This window comes from Tamandua tetradactyla, chromosome 13 (genome assembly GCF_023851605.1).
Source record: "Tamandua tetradactyla isolate mTamTet1 chromosome 13, mTamTet1.pri, whole genome shotgun sequence".
Taxonomy (NCBI): Eukaryota; Metazoa; Chordata; class Mammalia; order Pilosa; family Myrmecophagidae; genus Tamandua; species Tamandua tetradactyla.
Genome location: NC_135339.1, coordinates 76,142,506 through 76,165,044, shown reverse-complemented (window position 1 = coordinate 76,165,044; position 22,539 = coordinate 76,142,506). Strand labels below are relative to the sequence as shown.

The following is a 22,539-nucleotide window of genomic DNA, read 5'->3' as shown; positions in this document are numbered from 1 at the left end:
AACAACTCATTTTATGAAACTAGCAGTTACCTTTATACCAAAACCAAAGAGAGTACAAAATTAGTACTAAGCAAGCATCCCTTTCGAATATAATTGATGCAAAAATCCTTAATGAGATGTTACTAAAAGTAATTCAGCAATATATAAAAATAATTACACATTATAACCAAGTGGGGCTTATTCCAGGGATGCAAGGTAGACTGAATATTCAAAAATCAATCAATGTAGGGTGGGCAACGGTAGCTCAGTGGCAGAGCTCTCGCCTGCCATACCTGAGACCCGGGTTCATTTCCCTGCACCTGCCCACTCAAAAAAAAAAAAAAAAAATCAATATATGCAGTCACCCAAATTAACAGGCTAAAGGAAAAAACACAGACCACATCAATCAAGTCAGAAAAAATATTTGACAAAATTCAACACCTATTTATGAAAAAAAAAACTCTCAAAAAAGCAGAAATACAGAACTTCATAAATAGCATCTACAAAAAACCTACACATAGCATTACACTTAACGGTGAAAGACTAAATACTTCCACCCTATGGCAGGGAGAAATAGATGTCCATTCTCACCATTTTTATTCAAGATAACGGTGGTGGGAGGTTCTAGTCAGTGCAATAAAAAAAGAAATGAAAAGTTTAAATATTAGAAAGGAATAAAACTGTCCCTATTTGCAGATGATGAATGCCTACAGAGAATATCCCAAGAACTCCAAACATACACACACACACACACACAAATCTGACAACTAATAAGTGAGTTCACCAAGATCACAAGAGAAAAAAAAAAACAATATATTTTCATATATTAGCAAGGAACATGTGGTTGCCACTTACGGTTGCTCAGAAAAAAGAAACTCAGGTATAAATCTAACAAAATATGCATTGAACTTGTAAGCTGAAAACTAAAAAATGAAAGAAATCAAAGCTCTAAATAAATGGAGTGACACATTGCGTTCATGGGTTTGAAGGTTCTACAAAGTAAAGATATCAATAATTCCCAAATTGATCTGCATGTTTAACATATTACTATCAAAATCCCAGCAAGATATTCTGTAGATATAGACAAAATTATTCTAATATTATATCAAAAGACAAAGAAACTAAATCAAGTAAAACAATTTTGAAGAAGAATAATAGAGTGTGCTGTACCACTCCACTCAATTTCAAGACTTACTACATAGCTCCAGTAATCAAAACCATGTGCTAAACTGTCACAAAGATGAATGGAAAAGAACAGAGAATCCAGAACAGACCTATGTAAGTAAACCCAACTGGGTTTTGGAAAGACAGTACTAGAGCAACTGGACATTCATCAACCTTGATCTAAGGCTCATAAACAAAAATGAACTCAAAATGGATCACAAATTTAACTGCAAAACTATAAAAATTTTAGGAAAAAAATAGAAGAAAACGTTTGGGATCAAGGATAGGCAAAGAGCTCTTACATGTGACATCAAAAGCACAATCTTAAAAGGAAAAACTGATCAAAAGGACTTCAACAAGATTAAAGACTTTGCTCTGCAAAAAAATTCCATTAAGAGGATAAAAGACAAACTACAGATATCACATATCTGAAAAAGGACTAGATTCTGTAATAAAGAAAGAATACTTAAAACTCAACAGTAGAAAAAAAATTATTTTAGAAAACGGACAAAGGATATGAAGAAGTATTTCACCAAAGACGATATTCAGATACACAAATAAGCACATGAAAAGATGTTTAGCATCATTAGCCATTACACAAATGCAAATTAAAACCACACTGATGTATCACCACACACCTATGAAAATGAGTTAAATAAAAAATAATGACAGCACCATTTGCTGGTGAGAATGCAGAATACTGGATCCCTCATACATTGCTGGTAGAAATGCAGAATGGTACAGCTACTCTGGAAAATTATGGTACTTTCTTAAAAATGTAAATATGCAACTATTATGTGACCCAACAATTTCACCTTCAGGAATTCACCCTAAACAACAAAAAATTATGTTCACACAAAATCTTGTACATCAACGTTTATCAGGTATGTTCATAATAGCAAAAAACTGGGAAAAACCCAGACATACTTCAACTGGAGAATAAATGGTTAAACAAGATGTGGTACACCTCTATACCATGGAGTACAACTCAGAAATTAAAAGGATAGAACTACTGATACCCACACAACAACCTAGATAAATCTCCAGAGATTTATGCCAATCCCAAAAGGTTACAATACTGTATGATTCTATTTATTTAACATTCTTGAAATGACAAAATTGTGGAAATATGGATTAGATTAGTGATTGTCAGGGTTTAAAGAGGGAGTAGGGGTAGCAGAAAGGTGGATGTGACCACAAAAAAGGCAAGTAAGGGCACCTGGCAGCAATGGAAACATTCTTTATCTTGATTATACCAGTGTCCATTTACCAGCTGTAATACTGTACTAGCTGTAATATTGTACATATTGTACAATCTATCACCACGGGGGAAAATTGAGTAAAGGGTACTGGGATGTCTGTAGAATTTCTTACACCCACATGCGAATCTACCGTTATATATTTTTTTAAGTTTTATTTTTTTTTTAAAAAGGTACTAAAGATAAGGAAGTATGACCATGAATAATATCTGCAAAGTGAATGACTCTTCATTAACAGAATGCAAAAATATATTTCGAGTTTACTTTCCGGTGCCTGCCCATTAAATGAAAAAAAAAAAGAAAATATACTTATTTAGAATTTTTTAACCAAACAAAAACACAAAATAGAAAAAATACATAACTTACATTATTTATGTCTTTGGATGGTGAATTATTTCCAACACTTACAGGTGACACCAAGTTCCCTAGGGAGAAAAAACACAATTTCTAATAAAAAAAAAAAAAAGAAATATCACTTTCAATTTCTGAGAATGTAAAATACCATAATTAAATAGTCAAATAATAGGCTATACCACAAGAGCCCTCTAGCTAAACCAAAGATAAACAACATCCTACTTTCCTATATGGAAAATATGAACTTGAGCCAAAATTGCCTTGACTATTCCCATTCTCACTGTTAACGGTTCTTCATTCACTAAGATGGCAGTTTTCATTTTCTGGACTTAGGATCCCTTTACACACTGTGGTTAACAGTACAAATTTAAATTTTTTGTTCATGAACTAGAACAAATGTTTGACACTATTACAAGGAGGTAACAATAGAGTGGTATATGGGAAAAATGTACCTATTGCAAACTATGGACTAGAGTTAAGAGCAATATCTTAATATTCTTTCACCAAATGTACCACATCAATACTAGGGATCAATAATAGGTGGGGATAAGGGTATGGGATGTTCTGGGTTTTTCTTCTTTTTTGGGGCATTAAAAAAACGTTCTTAAATTGGGTGTGATGATGAAAGCACAACCATATGATGATATTGTGAGTCACTGAGTGTACAGACTGTATGGTATCTGAATGCAGCTCAATAAAATTGCATTTCAGAAAAATTATTAGGGACCTCAAAGGACTTCTGTTTACATGACTTATGTCTATCAATACTTACCATATTAGAATATTAAAAATAAAAATTACCCATTTAAAGGTAATAATAAACCCATTACATGTTGATAACATTTTATTAAAATCTTTTCCAAAAACAAACGTTAAAATAAATTTAGTTTGAAATGCTAGTGGTAAATGAAAGCGAGGGGTAAGGGATATGGTATGTATAACTTTTTTTCTCTATTATCATTTTATTTCTTTTTCTGTTGTCTTTTTATTTCTTTTTCTAAATTGATGCAAATGTTCTAAGAAATGATGAATATGCAACTATATGATGATAGTAAGAATTACTGATTATGTATGTAGAATGGAATATCTTATTGTTTTGTTTGTTGTTAAATTTTTTTAATAAAAAAAAATCTTTTCCAAAACAAAATAAAATTACTGAAAAGAAGTCACTGTTTTTTACTTTTTGCATATCTCTTTAATTTGGCCTAACAGAAGACAGGTGGATTTGCCTATCTGCTTTTACATTCAATCTGTTGCTTTATGTTGCTTTGGTTAAAGAATCTGAAAAATATCTGATCTCACAGAGCTATGCAGTTGCAAAAAGGAGGAGTATTTGATGGCCTCAGATAATCGTGGGTATTCTAAAACCACATTAATGAACTTTAAAATCCATTGGTTTATCTTGCCCTTTGAAAGGATTTTTACCCATCATGATTACGGAACATCATGCATTGGTCATTTGGAAAAAACTGGTTTATTGAGCCATGCAGAGCTTCCAAATGTTGCCATATCCTTACGCATTATCAAAAAATCATATTTGTTAATAATATCAGCACACACATCATCAGAAAAGTTTTTAAGTACTGGGGAGCTGTCAAGCTTAGTGTGGTGGATACTAGTTTTCTGAAATTCCAATTTTTGTTCAAAAGCTCAAATTTTAACATTGGAAACAAATACTTTCAGCTGTCTTCCTTGAAGTGACAGTCTCACTTTGTCCACTTTTGAGAAAAGGCTTGCCAAATACCAAATCTGAACAGTAATAGCTTTTGTCATTTGCAAGTAAAAATGGTGTTAACAAGAAAAAGTTGTAAAATCTAGCAAAAAACTCAATTACAGGCATGCTTTTCTCCCTCAAGATAACTCTCATACTTTGGTATGCAGCAGAAGTTAGGGGTAAATCTCCTTTCAACACAAAAAATATTAAAAATAAATACACACAATGGTTAAGATTTAATATAACAAATACTTTTATTGCTTAATCAAGGACACTATTAAATAAAACTGGCATTTTTGTGTGTGTGTTATTTTAACTACAACTGCATGGCAATGAAAAAATCAATAACTCCTTGGTCAGTCTGGTAACCCTGCCTTAGGTTAAGTTACTAAAGAGTAAGAGGTTTAGCCATTCTTTCTTTTGTACCATCTATATAAATCAACACAGCAAAAAAGGCAGATAATGTATTAATAATTATTAGGAAAATTGTTTTGACTTCTTGGGAACACCCAGAGATCCAAGGGCCACATTTGAGAACTACAACCTCATAATATTAAAAGACCATATTTCATATACAATCATTAAGGGCTATACATCTTCAGAATTAGGACTAAAGGAATGATTAAAACAAATCAAAACAGATCAATGTCTTAGATATACCTTTGTGAGCTATTATTGCATAAAATCGCCATGGTATTTCTAAAATATGGCCAATCTTCAGAAAAGCCATATAAAGTCAGAGTTTATCCTTTACACATTCCTAGAGTTTCTACATTCCAAATTCTCTGACTGTGGTAAGACAGCTCATCTGTGGACATCTGCAATCAAGCCAAAGAGCTACCTGATAGCTTTTTTTTCCTCCTAAATTGAAATTCCAAAGCAAATACTATAAGGTGGTCATCTGGTTGTTCTGTTAACAGCCTGATATTGTGCAGCTTATGCACATTTTTGATAAGACACAGAAACCATAAGAATCAAGTAGCAGTAAGGCCTGTAGCTTTCACTCACCTGTTGGCAATGTCTTCCTGTCTGCTATGTGTCCAACCACTCCTCCACTGATGGTGTCAGGGTATGAAGATATTGAACTATCTCTCTGACTAGCCAAACACCATTTGGTTTGCTCACAAAGCAAAAAACTGTTCTTTTTACCTCCACTCTCTGGACTTTTCAGCCTGAAATTAGGATGGTTAGGATGTGCTCCAGGGCTTCTTAAAGAATCTTGTGGTGGAAGCTTGCTTTCTTTTTTCTCAAGATTAAATGACTCTGTCATTCTACAAGCAGGTGCTTCAGAATTATTTCGTGACATCATATTCGATGGCAATTTAGCATTCACAGAAGACTAAGAAAACAAATGCATTTAAAAAACAACTTAATTACAAAAGTAGATGAGCTGCAGGCCCAGGCAATTTCCTTCAAATATTTACATAGCAGATAATTCCCATGAACTATTCCAAAGAAAGCATACCTGTGATATCAACACCTGACAAATATGACACAAGAAATGGTAAAAAGAAAAATTCCCACTTGAGAAGCACAATCTTCAAGTTCAGCAGAATTCAACAACCAACCAACAAAACACCAATTCAACAGACATCTAAACAATGAGTCCTCAGAGTTGACCATTTTTTCCAACTCTGTTGAAATAGGAACAGAAAAGTACTTATGTTTTTTAAAGAAATATTTCCAGCCTACAATCTAAAACTTAATGGTAACATGCCATAAAGGTTATTATTTAAATTAGATTATTGCCTACCTCTCTAGCCTCGCCTCAAAATCCCTCTACCCTCTCCTACAAATACTACACCAGGTGCTCGAAAACGCTGAACTCACTACTCAGAATGCCCACCCCCCTCTCATCTTCCCAGTAAACTCTTTCCTCCTTAGTCATCATTACAGTTATTCTCAGCTGACCCCTATTCTGTCTGATTTTCCAAGCCCTCTACTTTGATAATCTCTAGCTGGACTTTCATAAACTTATACCTAATGTTTTTAAGGCGAGCAGTACTATCTGTGTGCACCATTCTCTGAAAATAAATTAGACATATTGTAAGCTTACATGTTTAATTTGTTTTAAAGTGCCTTTGAGAAAGGTCTAGCCAGAAAAGTACCCTGGCTTATTGTTTTCCTATTATTTGCAAAGAATACAAAATATCCTGTTTCAGGGCAAGTCAGAAAAGTTGGCAAACAACTCTTCTTTATGAAGAAGTAACCTATTGCTTTGTCGATGATAGGCAAAAACCAAACTACTTAGAGAAAAAGAGGTCTCAGAGAGCTGAAACTAACAAGTTTAAATGTTGTTTAATATTGTTTTGAGTAGAAAATAAAGAGATAGAAAAACTCTTTTTCCTGATTTCCTGAAGCTTCCATCTCATTGCTTATTTAAAATCAGGCCTTGCATAAGTCAGTGACAATACAGAAAAGATAATGAAAAAATAAAAGAAAGAATTACACGGGCACAAACCGAGGTGGGGAATGCTCAGTGGATCAGATTCTGAGAGAATCCCTAACAGAAAGACCAAAGACAGGTAGCTATGGTAGGAGATCCTGCATCTGCTCTGGATATGTACACATTAACTGACAAGCACACCAGTCTACAACCACTTTGGATGCAATGAGAAAAGGAGCAATTCGGTCAAATTAATAAAGGAAGATAAGTGAACCTCAGGAAATTGGATGGGATAGGGATGTAGATACTAAGACGACCCTAGATTCTGTGCAAGAAATAGAAAGAGTGTGCATTAAAATATTAGGCTAACTGCCATAAGGATAGAAATAGAATGCCTAACTTTAAAATTTAAAAAGGGGGAAAACCCATCAATCCAATAGGAAAGAAAAAAATATTCAAGCATGGTAAATAGAAAATACCAAATAAGATGACCAAACCAAGACCAAGTAATCTAATTATTCATGGATTAGTGTCTAAAACAGAGAAGAGTGGGAGAAAGGATCAGAGATAGTGATTGAAGAAAAACATTCAGCTAAATGTTTGGCACAGAAGGCACGCACAAAAATGAAAATAAAGGGACTAAGATATGAACTATGCAATGATCAAAATAAAAGTGAAACGTTAATATCAACAGCATATTTTAGTTCTCTAAAATAGAACTCAAGACACAAAATACTGAGACAAGGAAAAATATTTTACATTGGTAAAATAAACACTCCAAAGAAACAGAGCTACCAGGGATCACTGAGACATAATAATATTGCTTTGAGATATACAAAGCAAAAACTGATTAAAAGAGAAATTAAATTCACAAGGATAAGGGCACACCTGCCTTAAACACCTAGGCAGCCAGAAAACCAGTAATGATAGGGAATACTTGAGTAACAAACCAAATAGTGACCAATAATTCCAAGAATATTCATTCTTCCAACAACGAGCATACACTGGGCTACAAAGACCATCTCAACACATCCCAAAGGACTAGTATCATACAGCCCACATTCACTTATCACAATATACACAAATCTCCATCTCAAGGTTTGTTTCCCAGATAATTAGCCTGAAACAGACACACTAGAGAGCAGAGATTTGCAGTGTTAAAAGAGGTAAAATATCACAAAGAAAATGATGGCAAAAATGTTGAAACTTATGAACACAGTAAACAGGCCAAGAAAAAAGCTGCACCTCAAAGGTGACAAATTTAATACCTTCTAAAAGAAGAGATAAATAATAAAAACATGCAGCTCCCGGAGTGGACACTATGTTTGATGGAAACCAATGCCTTCTTCAACCTCTGATTTGCCAGTTAGTCAGGGACAAGCTGGCCGTAATCAGAGCTTTTCTGAACGGGGTTCCTGAGAAAGCTCTGGCTTTTCCTCATGAACAGGGACAGATCTAGCCGGCAGGGTCCTTCACCCCTTTCTTTCTACAAGGTGGACCTGAGAAGATAAACCACCCCATCTTGCAACTGGGGAAGCAATAAGCATAAGAAAGCAAGTACACAATAAGGATGGCGGAGCAGAAAATGCAAAAAGTCTGGGGTCCCTTGAGTCACTACCCAATTCTCGTCTGCCTATGTGCAGACTTACTGTGGCATCAGACAATAAAAAAAAAAACACGGGTTTTCTGTAACTTGCTGCTAATTTGATACAGATACTGTTAAAATAAATGAGCAAAAGGCAAGAATGGTATAGAATGCAGAGAAGATGAAGATTAGTTCACAAATGGGGAAAATATTCAAATTCATTTGTAATTAAAAAACTCAAAATGGGAGGAGGGGCCAAGATGGCGGTTTAGCAATCTGCGCATTTTAGTTCGTCCTCCAGAACAACTACTAAATAACCAGAAACAGTACAGACTGGACACACAGCGTACCCCAGTCTGGATCAGCTGGATCGGCTGCAAGCCTCCCAAAAACCGTGAGTTCCCCAAACTGGGGGGCCAGCAGCTGGTGCCCCTCCCCCACAGGTGGCTTCCCAGAGGAAAAGGAAAGAGACTCTAAACCTGATCAAGGCATAGATCGCTCATTGGGCTCACGGAAAAAGAGGAAAGGGGAGAAAACACAGGTTTTAGTGGCTGTGTTTCTACGGAGACTTGGCAGCCTCTGGATTCAGCAGCGGGACTTCTCGGGCTGCAACTGCCCCAGGCACAGGCAGAAACAGGCTGCTTTCAGGGCTGTCTCCCACCTGTGCCTTCCCCAGGGGAGGGGTGAAGCCCAACTCAGGTGGAATCCCTCTCTCAAGGAATTCAGACCCCAGGGCCTGGCAATTTGAAGCCATTAAAACCAGCCTACAACCTCTCCTTTGTCTCCACCACGCCCCCAGCAGGGAGAGTCTTCCAAAGTTAAAAGTGCCTCATCATCTTTTGCTGGTGTGACCCACAGGCAGATGCGTCACATACTGGGCAGGATAAGAAAAACAGAACCCAGAGACTTCATAGGAAAATCTTTTAACCTGTTGGGTCTCACCCTCAGGGAAAACTGACGCAGGTGACTCCTTCCCCCTCAGAGGAGGCCAGTTTAGTCTGGGAAAACCAGGCTGGAGTCTATAATAACTACGTAGACCCTCCTAAGGGTGAGGAGGTAAAAGGTACCATACAAGCAGGGCAAGAAACAAGAAAACAAGAACTGAAAAATTATCCTCTGTTAAACAAAACCTAAGCTAGAGGTCCAGAAAATGCTGAACTGAAGGTCAAAGAGATAGAAAACAAATTCATCTAGCAAGAAAACCCTAGGTAAGAGAAGTGAAAACAATCTCCAGAACAAACTAATTAAGGTAATTAAATGTTTAGACACCAGCAAAAAATAACAAATCACACCAAGAAAATTGAAGACATGGCCCAAAGGAACAAAACAACAGTTCAAATGAGATACAAGAGCTGAAACAACTAATTCAGAATGTACGATCAGACATGGAAAACCTCATCAAAAACCAAACCAATGAACTGAGGGAGGATATGAAGAAGGCAAGGAATGAACAAAAATAAGAAATGGAAAGTCTGAAAAAACAAATCACAGAACTTATGGGGAGGAAAGGTACAGTAGAAGAGATGAAAAAATACAATGGAAACCTACAATGGTAGATTTCAAGAGACAGAGGTTAGGATTAGTGAACTGGAGGATGGAACCTCTGAAATCCGACAAGATACAGAAACTATAGGGAAAAAACAGAAAAATATGAGCAGGGACACAGGGCACTGAATAATATGAAGCGGACAAATATACGTGTTGTGGGTGTTCCGGAAGGAGAAGAGAAGGGAAAAGGAGGAGAAAAACTAATGAAAGAAATTATCACTGAAAATTTCCCAACTCTTATGAAAGACCTAAAATTACAGACGGAAGAAGTGCAGCGTACCCCAAAGAGAATAGATCTAAACAGACGTTCTTCAAGACACTAATTAGAATGTCAGAGGTCAAAGAGAAAGAGAGGATCTTGAAAGCAGCAAGAGAAAAGTAATCCATCACATACAAGGGAAACCCAGTAAGACTATGTGTAGATTTCTCAGCAGAAACCATGGAGGCGAGAAGACACTGGGATGATATATTTAAATTACTAAAAGAGAAAACCTGCCAACCAAGAATTCTATACCCAGCAAAATTGTCCTTCAAAAATGAGGAAGAAATTAAAACATTTTCAGACAAAAAATCACTGAGAGAATTGTGACCAAGAGACCAGCACTGCAAGAAATACTAAAGGGAGCACTAGAGACAGATATGAAAAGACAGAAGAGAGAGATGTGGAGAAGAGTGTACAAAGAAGGAAAATTAGATATGACATATAAAATACGGAAGGCAAAATGGTAGAGGAAAGTACTACCCAAACAGTAATAACACTAAATGTTAATGGATTGAACTCCCCAATCAACAGACATAGACTGGCAGAATGGATTAAAAAACAGGATCCTTCTATAGGCTGTCTACAGGAAACACATCTTAGACCCAAAGATAAACACAGGTTGAAAGTGAAAGGTTGGGAAAAGATATTTCATGCAAATAACAACCAGAAAAGAGCAGAAGTAGCTATACTAACAGCCAACAAATTAGACTTCAAATGCAAAACAGTTATAAGAGACAAAGAAGGATACTATGTACTAATAAAAGGAACAATTCAATAAGAAGACATAACAACCATGAATATTTATGCACCGAACCAGAATGCCCCAAAATACATGAGGCAAACACTGCAAACACCGAAAAGGGAAATAAACACATCTACCATAATAGTTGGAAACTTCAATTCCCCACTTTCATCAATGGACAGAACATCTAGACAGAGGATCAACAAAGAAACAGAGAATTGAATATTACAATAAATGAGCTAAACTTAACAGACATTTCTAGAACATTACACCCCACAACAGCAGGATACACATTTTTCTCAAGTGCTCATGGATCATTCTCAAAGACAGACCATATACTGGGTCACAAAGCAAGTCTCAACAAATTTAAAAAGACTGAAATCACACAAAACACTTTCTCAGATCATAGGGGAATGAAGTTGGAAATCAATAACAGGCAAAGCACCAGAAAATTCACAAATATGTGGAGACTCAACAACACACTTTAAACAATGAGTGGGTCAAGGAAGAAATTACAAGAGAAATCAGTAAATATCTCGAGGCAAATGAAAATGAAAACACAACATATCAAAACTTATGGGATGCAGCAAAGGCAGTACTAAGAGGGAAATTTATTGCCCTAAAGGCCCATATCAAAAAAAGAAGAAAGGGCAAAAATACAGGATTTAACTGTTCACTTGGAAGAACTGGAGAAAGAACAGCAAACTAACCCCAAAGCAAACAAAAGGAAAGAAATAACAAAGATTAGACCAGAAATAAATGAAATTGAGAACATGAAAACAATTGAGAAAATCAATAAAACCAGAAGTTGGTTCTATGAGAAAATCAATAAGATTGATGGGCCCTTAGCAAGATGGACAAAAAGAAGAAGAGAGAGGATACAAATAAATAACATCAGAAATGGAAGAGGAGACATAATCACTGACCCCACAGAAATAAAAGAGGTAATAACAGGATACTATGAACAACTTTATGCCAATAAATACAACAATGTAGATGAAATGGACAACTTCCTAGAAAGGCATGAACAACCAACTTTGACTCAAGAAGAAATAGATGACCTCAACAAACCAATCACAAGTAAAGAAATTGAATCAGTCATTAAAAAGTTTCCCAAAAAGAAAAGCCCAGGACCAGACGGCTTCACATGTAAATTCTACCAAACATTCCAAAAAGTACCAATCCTGCTCAAACTCTTCAAAAAAATTGAAGTGGAGGGAAAGCTACCTAATTCACTCTATGAAGCCAACATCACCCTCATACCAAAACCAGGCAAAGATATTACAAAAAAAGAAAACTACAGACCAATCTCTCTAATGAATATAGATGCAAAAATCCTCAACAAAATTCTAGCAAATCGAATCCAACAACACATTAAAAGAATTATACATCATGACCAAGTAGGATTCATCCCAGGTATGCAAGGATGGTTCAACATAAGAAAATCAATTAATGTAATACACCATATCAACAAATCAAAGCAGAAAAATCACATGACCATCTCAATTGATGCAGAGAAGCCATTTGACAAAATTCAGCATCCTTTCCTGTTGAAAACACTTCAAAGGATAGGAATACAAGGGAATTTCCTTAAAATGACAAAGGAAATACATGAAAAACCCACAGCTAATATCGTCCTCAATGGGGAAAAACTGAAAACGTTCCCTCTAAGATCAGGAACAAGACAAGGATGTCCACTATCACCACTGTTATTCAACATCATGTTGGAAGTTCTAGCCAGAGCAATTAAACAAGAAAAAGAAATACAAGGCATCAAAATTGGAAAGGAAGAAGTAAAACTATTAGTGTTGGCAGATGATATGATACTATGTGTTGAAAACCCTGAAAAATCCACAGCAACACTACTGGAGCTAATAAATTAGTACAGCAAAGTGGCAGGTTACAAGATCAACATTCAAAAATCTGTAGTGTTTCTATACACTAGTAATGAACAAGCTGAGGGGGAAATCAAGAAACGAATCCCATTTACAACTGCAACTAAAAGAATAAAATACTTAGGAATAAATTTAACTAAAGAGACAAAAGACCTATACAAAGAAAACTACAAGAAACTGTTAAAAGAAATCACAGAACACCTAAATAGATGGAAGGGCATACTGTGTTCATGGATTAGAAGACCAAATATAGTTAAGGTGCCAATTTTACCCAAATTGATTTACAGATTCAACGCAATACCAATCAAAATCCCAACAACTTACTTTTCAGAAATAGAAAAACCAATAAGCAAATTTACCTGGAAGGGCAAGGTGCCCTGAATTGCTAAAAGTATCTTGAGGAAAAAAAACAAAGCTGGAGGTCTCACGCTTCCTGACTTTAAGGCATACTATGAAGCCACAGTGGTCTAAACAGCATGGTACTGGCATAAACATAGATATATTGACCAATGGAATTGAATACAGTGTTCAGATATAACCCTCTCATTTATGCACAATTAATCTTTGATAAAGCAGTCAAGCCAACTCACCTGGGATAGAACAGTCTCTTCAATAAATGGTGCCTAGAAAACTGGATATTCATATGCAAAAGAATGAAAGAGGACTCACACCCTATACAAAAGTTAACTCAAAATGGATCAAAGATCTAAACATCAGGTCTAAGACCATAAAACAGTTAGAGGAAAATGTAAGGAAATATCTTATAAATCTTATAATTGGAGGCAGTTTTATAGACCTTGCACCTAAAGCAAGAGCACTGAAGAAAGAAAGAAAGAAATGGGAACTTCTCAAAATTAAACACTTTTGTGCATCAAAGAACTTCATCAAAAAAGTAAAAAGACAGCCTACACAATGAGAGACAATATTTGGAAACAACATATCAGATAAAGGTCTAGTATCCAGAATTTATAAAGAGATTGTTCAACTCAACAACAAAAAGACAGCCAATCCAATTACAAAATGGGAAAAAACTTGAACAGACAACTCTCAAAAGAGGAAATACAAATGGCCAAAAGGCATATGAAGAGATGTTCAACGTCCCTGGCCATTAGAGAAATGCAAATCAAAACCACAAAGAGATCTCATCTCACACCCACCAGAATGGCCATTATCAACAAAACAGAAAATGACAAGTGCTGGAAAGGATGTGGAGAAAGAGGCACACTTATCCACTGTTGGTGGGAATGTCAAATAGTGCAACCACTGTGGAAGGCAGTTTGGCAGTTCCTCAAAAAGCTGAATATAGAATTGCCACATGACCCAGCAATACCATTGCTAGGTATCTACTCAAAGGACATAAGGGCAAAGACACAAACGGACATTTGCACACCAATGTTTATAGCAGCATTATTTACAATTGCAAGGAGATGGAAACAGCCAAAATGTCCATCAACAGACGAGTGGCTAAACAAACTGTGGTATATACATATGATGGAATATTATGCAGCTTTAAGACAGAATAAACTTATGAAGTATGTAACAACATGGATGGACCTTGAGAACATTATGCTGAGTGAGACTAGCCAAAAACTAAAGGACAAATACTGTATGATCTCTGATATGAACTGATATTGGTGAATAAACTTGGAATACTTTGTTCGTAACAGAGACCATCAGGAGACAGAAATTGGGTAATTGGAGCTGAAGGGATACAGATTGTGCAACAGGACTGGATATAAAAACTCAAAAATGGACAGCACAATACTACCTAACTGTAATATAATTATGTTAAAACACTGAATGAAGCTGCATGGGAGAATGATAGAGGGAGGAGGGCTGGGGACATAAATAAAATCAGAAAGAAAGATAGATGTTAAAGATTGAGATGGTATAATCTAGGAATGCCTAGAGTGTATAATAATAGTAAAATGTACAAGGTACAATTTTAAAAATGTTTTTGCATAAGGAAGAATAAAGGAATGTCATTTTTGCAAGGTACTGAAAATAGATCATAATTAATATTTTAAAATGTCACCTTCTGTGAGACTAAAACTTAACCCCACAAAGGATAGGTCAAGCCTACTTAAAATTTAGGCCTAAGAGTCACCCCCAAGAGAGTCTCTTTTGTTGCTCAGATGTGGCCCCTCTCTCCAGCCAACACAACGAGCAGTCTCACCACCCTACCCCTCTCTATGTGGGACATGACTCCCAGGGGTGTGGACCTTCCTGGCAACGTGGGACAGAGATCTTGGAATGAACAAAGACTCAGCATCAAGGGATTGATAAAAACCATAGAATGAGCTGAGACTTAGCATCAAGGGATTGAGAAAACCTTCTCCATCAAAATGGGGAAGAGGGAAATGAGACAAATTGTCAATGGCTGAGAGATTCCAAACAGAGTCGAGAGGTTATCCTGGAGGTTATTCTTATGCATCAAGTAGATTCATCTTGTTATTCAAGATGTAATGGAGAGGCTGGAGGGGACTGCCTGAAAATGTAGAGCTGTGTTCCAGCAGCCACGTTTCTCAAGGATGACTGAATAATGATACAGCTGTCACAATGTGACTGTGATTGTGAAAACCTTGTGTCTGATGCTCCTTTCATCTACCTTGTCAACAAAGGAGTAGAACATATGAAATAAAAATAAATAATAGGGGGGACAAATGCTAAAATAAATTTAGTTTAAATGCTAGTGATAAATGAAAGCAAGGGGTAAGGGGTTGGTAGGTATAATCTTTTCTTTTTTTTCTTTCCTGTGTTCGTCTTATTTCTTTTTCTATTGTCTTATTTCTTTTTCTGCATTAATGCATATGTTCTAAGAAATGATGAATATGAAACTAAGTGATGATATTGTGAATTACTGATTATGTATGTTGTTTTATTTTGTTTATTTTTTAAATTAAAAATAAATTTAAAAAAATGAAATAACTACATTATTTTCTGCCTGGCTCAGGTGCCATTAAAAAGAACACTCATTACTGATGGGGGTATATATTAATACACTCTTTCTGGGAAGCAATTTTGCAATATATATCTAACAAGTGTTTAAAAGTTCCTAGTCACTTATTTCTGGTCACTGGTAACTGTACTTCTAGATATCATTCATTAAACTAATCATAAACACCAAAAAATTCTGTTTGTAAAATAGTAAATTAAGTTAGGGAAAAAAATAGTTGACTATGATGCCTCCTCTAGATAAGAGTATTAAACTGTCATTAAGAATCCTATTTCTCAAAAACAGTTTAGAATGTCCTGGAATAGCAAATAAAAAAAGAACGAAACTGCATATTTAATATAAATGTAAATGCAAAACAACAACAACAAAAGAACAAAACTCCATGTAAAAAAAAGATAAATGAAATACATTAAACCTTCAAAGAACAGTAACTGTTCTGGGGTAGAAGAGGTTGATGAGGGAATGTTTTCCTGTCTTTTTCATTTTCCAAATTATATTTAAGGATGAATTACTTTTTATTTATTTTTTTTTGCATGGGCACGAACTAGGAATCAAACCCGGGTCTCTGGCATGGCAAGCAAGAATTCTGCCACTGAGCCACCATTGCACTCCCCAGGATGAATTACTTCTGTAACAAAACAGCTTTTAAATAATTTAAGTATCACTTAATGGTACATGATATTAATGAACTTTACAGTGGAAAAATCTGATTTTTTTTCCTAAAAGCAAACAACCAGTAATATTTAAAGGAGCAAAGTCTGATAGTGTTATTTAGACCACAAAAGTAGGTTACTATCATATTCTCTCGAGACATGCAGATGGGACCCTCAACAGGCAGCATATAACTCCAAGAGCCTTTTATCACACTGTCCCAATTTAGTAACTTCAAGCTGATAGTCAGTTCATACTCAGCTCCTCATTGTCCTAATCACAGTTACCCTTAGAGGTTATGTCTGTCTCCCAGATTAAGTTGCTCGTGTGCAGGAATCATGTTACTACTAAAAAAAAACAAAACACCCTGGGATTTTCCATAGCACCAAGCATGGTGTTTTGCACAATGAGATATTCAAAAGATATTTGAAAACATGGACAGGGGAAATTAAATTTACTGTTTGAAATTACATCTAGCCATCTAAAATGTAAATTATATCACGTTATGAGGTTCACTGAAAATTAATAGCAAAAGTTCATGCACATCCTCTCTTCCAAAATTTAAAAATAAGCAATATATCTGCCTTCAGGAACAACAGCAACAAATCAGTCTTGGACCCACAGTAAAAATTAAAGCAGCAAATAAGAAAAAGTATTTACACTTAAGCTCCACTTATGTTGGATAAGAGATGATCACATCAATGCTCTGAATATTTGGTTAGGAAAACCCATTTGTCTCACTCTCTCCAGGAAATCCTCATTACAATACCCAAGGCAAAGAGTCATCTAGATCTGGTCATAGCTTTTTACTTCCTTTCCATTTGGGGGCAGTCAACTGGACGGCATTCTGCATAGTTCTTGGTCTAACTGACTTGTTGCTACTCTGTGATTCCAGCTTTCAAACATCTGAGATTATCACCAGGCCCCCTCTCCCCCAGGTCGTTCACCTGCTGATTTAACACCTTCCAGACACCTTACAATTCTGGACTTCCACTGGTCCAGAGACCTTCACATAGACCAGGCTTTCAGAACTGAACACAGCTGTCCAGATGTGGATTGACAAGCAGTCAATAAGAAATTGCTGTCCCTGATTGTTAACGCTACTTCCACTTATCCCATAGTCTTTGGAGCAAGCAGCCAGGTCTATGTGGGTACACATAAAGCCTTCTGAAGTTTACTTTTTAAAAATGTATAATTATTAGATTTCTGGTGCCCACCCATGAAAAAAAAAAGTATAATTATCATACCATAAAATTACGATATGCCACAACTCCCAACCTGGGGCTGCAAGCTTCTGATACACAGCGACAAAGATGTGACAGACATTGTTTCAGGAGCCATGAACCCTCATGGGTTAACTAGGCCCAATTTTAAAACACGCAATTTCCCCCAGTTACATTCCATTATTTTTTACACAGTACATACAATGAATAAATTGTATTTACAATAATCACTGAATCTATAGTTATTTCTTAGTTCTAACACAAAAGATTAAAAAGATGACCCCCATATCTCTTTATGTTAAAGGAATTCTTATATTCTAGAATTGGGAGTCACTGATGTAATTTAAAAAGCTGTAGGCTGGAAATGGCTAATTTCTACGGAGAACTATAGAAATTAAAGGCCAAGGCTTTGTATTTCCTTTGTGTTCTGTGCTTCAGGCTTTAACCCCCCCCGCCCCCGCCCCCCCCCCCCAACAAGACACAAAGTAAAGTAGGTCCTCTCTTCTACTCCATCTGAATCCTGTCCCCCTCTCCATGGTGCCAGGAGCTTTCCTGGATACACCGCAAAATTGCTGTAAGTCTTCTTTCCTTCCGGGATACCACAGCCTAGAGGACAAATCTGTATGCACCCACAGTGCACACAATAAAAAAAGAATGAACAGCAGAGATTTAGCTGTAACTTTTTCCCTTCTCTAACAGTTAGCTTTTGTTTTCTGGATAACCCCATGCATTCAGGGAGGGACATGCTACTCAAAGGAAACACTGAGTTTTAAAGCTACAAAACTCAGTGGTTCCACAGAGCACCAACTTTGAAGTCAGTCAGACCCATGTCCAGAACCATCTTCCTCATTTGCTGGCTATGCAGTCTTCCACAAATCACATCGCCTTTCTCGGATTCAGGGACTGTAAAATGCAATGGCAAGCGTAACTTCCTCATAACTCCTTAGTGTGGGGGTTAAATGACAGCGGCATGTAAAATACTTAGTCCTGTGCCTAGGGTTTACTAAATTCTTAAAGGGCAGCTGTTACTTCCCTCATTAAACTTTGTTTTAATGGGTCTCAAAATTCTGGCTTTTTGGTCAACTTGTTTTTCATTTAAAAAGTACTGATTTTAAAAATTAGTCACCTAAAATTGCCACACTAAAAAAACACGAAATTCTTTCACTGATACGGGACTAGTTAGCACGTTAAAGTAGTCCTATTTCTTCATTCCCACAGATGAAGAAGAGAAAACAGGAGAGTAAAATAACTTTCCAATCCCCCAGGGCTGGCGCCTTACAGAGATGAAAACCCAATCAGACTCATGAGTGGTGCAGCGCATATAATATCCTGGTGCCTCTCTAAAGGAGCCAGAAGATCAAGTTCTAATTCCTGGGAACCCTGTGCCATGAAAAGCGGTTAGCACCCAGCCAACACTCTCAAAACGCTTGCTGAACGAACCACTGCCGACCTGCCCATATCCAAGCGAATGCTGTGTTGCATCTTCCTTTCTCATAGGACGTCGGAGGTGGGAAGAAAAACCTTCTAAAATAGCAATACTGTTTTCACTGTAGTTTTGACATAAATAAAGGAACTGAATTTATAAATTAGTTTAAAAACTGGTTTAGAAAAAAGGGGAGGGAGGTCCAGCACCCGGACGCAAATGGACGTTCTCATTTTGGACAGTCGTGGCTGGAAACGCCAACTATTTTCCAAACCCCTTGCCTCGCCCATGGCGGCGACGCCCTTGTCTCTCGCCCCTCCCCCACCGCCATCTATACAGAACCCTCCCCAACAAAATCCTCCACCCTTGGACCTCCCCTTCCCAACCTGAGCCCCAAAGTCTCCTCTACTCTTCCCTCCTTCCACCACTCCAAGTCCCTCATATCCCACAACGCCCAACCTCAACGTCAGCGCCCAACGTCCGGCCCCCAACGACCAAAGCCCCGCAGTCCTCTCTCTGCCCCTCCACTTCTCCATGCGCCCTGGAAACCTGACCTGGAAAACAGCGAAAGGGCCCCCAACCCCAACCGGTCTCTGAAGCCTTGCCTTGGTGGCGCCTGCCGGACTCCCGCAGAGCAGCCGCAGAAAAGCCCACTCTGAGATCCACTCTACTGCGTAGACGCTGTGGCCTTCCCAGCGCCCGTATGGCGCCTGCGCAGTCCGTGCCCACGTGCGTCTCAGCGCCGCCCACGTGCGTCCCCCACGCGCATGGCAAATGCAATTCCGGCCGTCAATCTTCACTGGTGCTCAAGTGATGAGACGGAGACTGATGCTGAATGAATAGAGCTATTGTTACAGCTTCTTCTAGAAAGGTTTTCCCAGGAACTCTATGGGCGGATTTTGGGACGGAGACCTGGGTCTGGGAAGGTCATTTAGGCCATGTTAAGCACCTAAAGTCTTGCGAGGTTTTATAAGTTAATCAGCTGCCCCTTCCTGGTCTTGGAAACGAAACACGTGATCATTCGTATTTTCCTGACTTAGGACACGTGTTTATTTCTATTGCCCAAACAAAACAATTTTTTTTAAACGTTGGACCTATTTAAACATATTCAGAAGAAAAATGGTGTGATATATGCTCATGCACGCATCAGCCAGATGCAATATTATCTATTCATTGTCAATCTTGTTCATACCTCTACCCCAAACACTCTCTCCCCACCGCTCTCTCCTTTGTTCAAACAAATGCAGAACTTGACTATTTTTCTTTTTAATAGATTTTAATTTTTAGAACAGTTTTAGATTTACAGAAAAGAGCCTTCTCACATAAGCCTCACCTAGTTCTTCCTATATTAACCTCTTCTTTTAGTACATTTGTTGCAATTAATGAACCAATACTGACACATTATTAACTAAAATTAGTAGTACATTTAAATTTCCTTAGTTTTTACTTATTGTCCTTTTTCTTTTCCAGGTTCCCAACCAGGATATTATATTACATTTAGTTATCATGTCAGATTGGGCTCTTCACATTCCTTCTTTCTGATGACCTTGATAGTTTTCAAGAGTTCTAGTCAGGCATTTTGTAGGATGTCCCTTGATTGGAATTTGTCTGGATTTTTTCTCATGGTAAGACTGGAGCTATGGGTTACTGGAAGGAAGACCACAGAGGTGCCATTTTTATCACATCAAGGTTGCATACTATCTACCCTTGATCACCTGGCTGAGGTGGTTTTTGTCAAGGTTCTCCCCTGTAAAACTACTATTCTTCTGCCCCCTTTCCACACTTTACTTTTCAGAAGAAAAACAGTATGTGAAACCCACACTTACAGTGTGGGGAGTTGTGCTTCACCTCCTTGAGGGTATACTATTTACATAAATTATTTGAAATTCTTCTGCATGGGAAATTTATCTCTTCTCCCCTATTTATTAATAGTATGGAGTTTAATATTGGTATTTATATTAGTATGGACTCATGGATACTTATTTTATACTTGGGTTTATAATCAATACTACTTAATTTTGTTGCTCAAATTGTTCCAGCCTTGGCTATTGGGAGCGCTTTACTTGGTTCCTGTGTTCTTTCTACATACCTTCATTAATGTATTTGTTTTTTAACAGTTCAATACTTTCTGGGATGTGTGTCTTTTCATTCATTAAATCTTAAGTATGTTTATTTATAAGATTATGACTTGTAGATTGCAAGACCATTCAATGGGAAAAAGAATAGTTTATTCCTCAAGTGGCATTGGGAAATCTGGACATCCACATGCAAAATAACAAAGTTGGATTCCCTATCTGACAGAAGATACAAAAATTAACTCGAATCAAGGACCTAAATATCAGAGCTAAAACAATAAATTCTTAGAAAAAAGCAGAGGGGGAAATCTTCATGACCTTGGATTTGGCACTGGATTCTTAGATATGATACCAAAAGCATAAGCAATAACAGAAAGATAAATTGGACTTCCTCAAAATTAAAAACTTTCGTGCATCAAAGGACATTGTCAAGAAAGTGAGAAGACAAACTAGTGAATGGGAGAAAATAGTTGCAAATCATATATTGATAAGGGATTTGTATCCAGAATATATAAAAGATTCTTAGAACTTTATAACAAAAAGACAAGATTAATTTAAAAATTAAGACATTTCTCCAAAGAAAAATGCACATGTCCAATAACACATGAAAAGATGTTCAGCATCACTTGTCATTAGGAAAATGCATATCAAAACCACAATGAGATATCATTTCACACCTAGTACGATGACTATAATTTAAAAAATAGAAAATAACAAGTGTTGACAAGGACGTATAGAAATTGGAACTCTCATGCATTGCTGGTGGGATTAAAAAATGGTGAAGCCGCTGATTGAAGAACAGTTTGGCAGTTCTTCAAATAGTTAAACATAGTATTACCATAAGATCCAGCAGTTCCACTCCTAGTTATATATACCCAAAAAACTGAAAACAGGAGCTCAAACAGAAACTTGAATGGGAATATCCATAGCAATTTTTTACACAATAGTTAAAAGGTGGGTAGAAAAAGTGTCTATCAACAGATGAATGGATAAACAAAATGCAATATATCCACGTAATGGAGTATTATTCAGTCATAAAAAGGAATGACTTATTGAAACATGATACAATGTAGGTGGAGCTCTAAAACACTATGCTGCATAGAAGGAACTAGACACAAAAGCTCATATATTGTATGATTCCATTCATATGAAATATCCAGAATAGGTAAATCTATAAAGGCAGAAAGCAAATTGGTGGTTGCCCAGGGCAGGGGAGCAGGGAGGGATTAGGAAATAATTCTTGATAGATCTGGATTTACTTTGGGGGTGGTGAAAATGTTTTGTAACTAGATAGTGAGGGTGGCTACACAACATTGCAAATGC

At 36.8% G+C, this 22,539-nt stretch overlaps 1 protein-coding gene across 1 annotated transcript in view; it reads right to left on the bottom strand.

Moving 5' to 3' along the window:
• Window positions 1-19,831, bottom strand: part of TDRD1 (tudor domain containing 1) — an 80,173-nt gene extending 60,342 nt beyond the window's left edge. Inside the window, exons 1-3 of the mRNA XM_077126092.1 lie at window positions 19,747-19,831; window positions 5,479-5,809; window positions 2,769-2,827 (exon numbers count right to left, since the gene is read on the bottom strand). Of these exons, the coding sequence (XP_076982207.1) occupies window positions 2,769-2,827; window positions 5,479-5,779 (360 nt within the window). The 5' untranslated portion in view covers window positions 5,780-5,809; window positions 19,747-19,831. The remainder of the gene's footprint in view (window positions 1-2,768; window positions 2,828-5,478; window positions 5,810-19,746) is intronic.
• Between the last annotated feature and the right edge of the window lie 2,708 nt (window positions 19,832-22,539).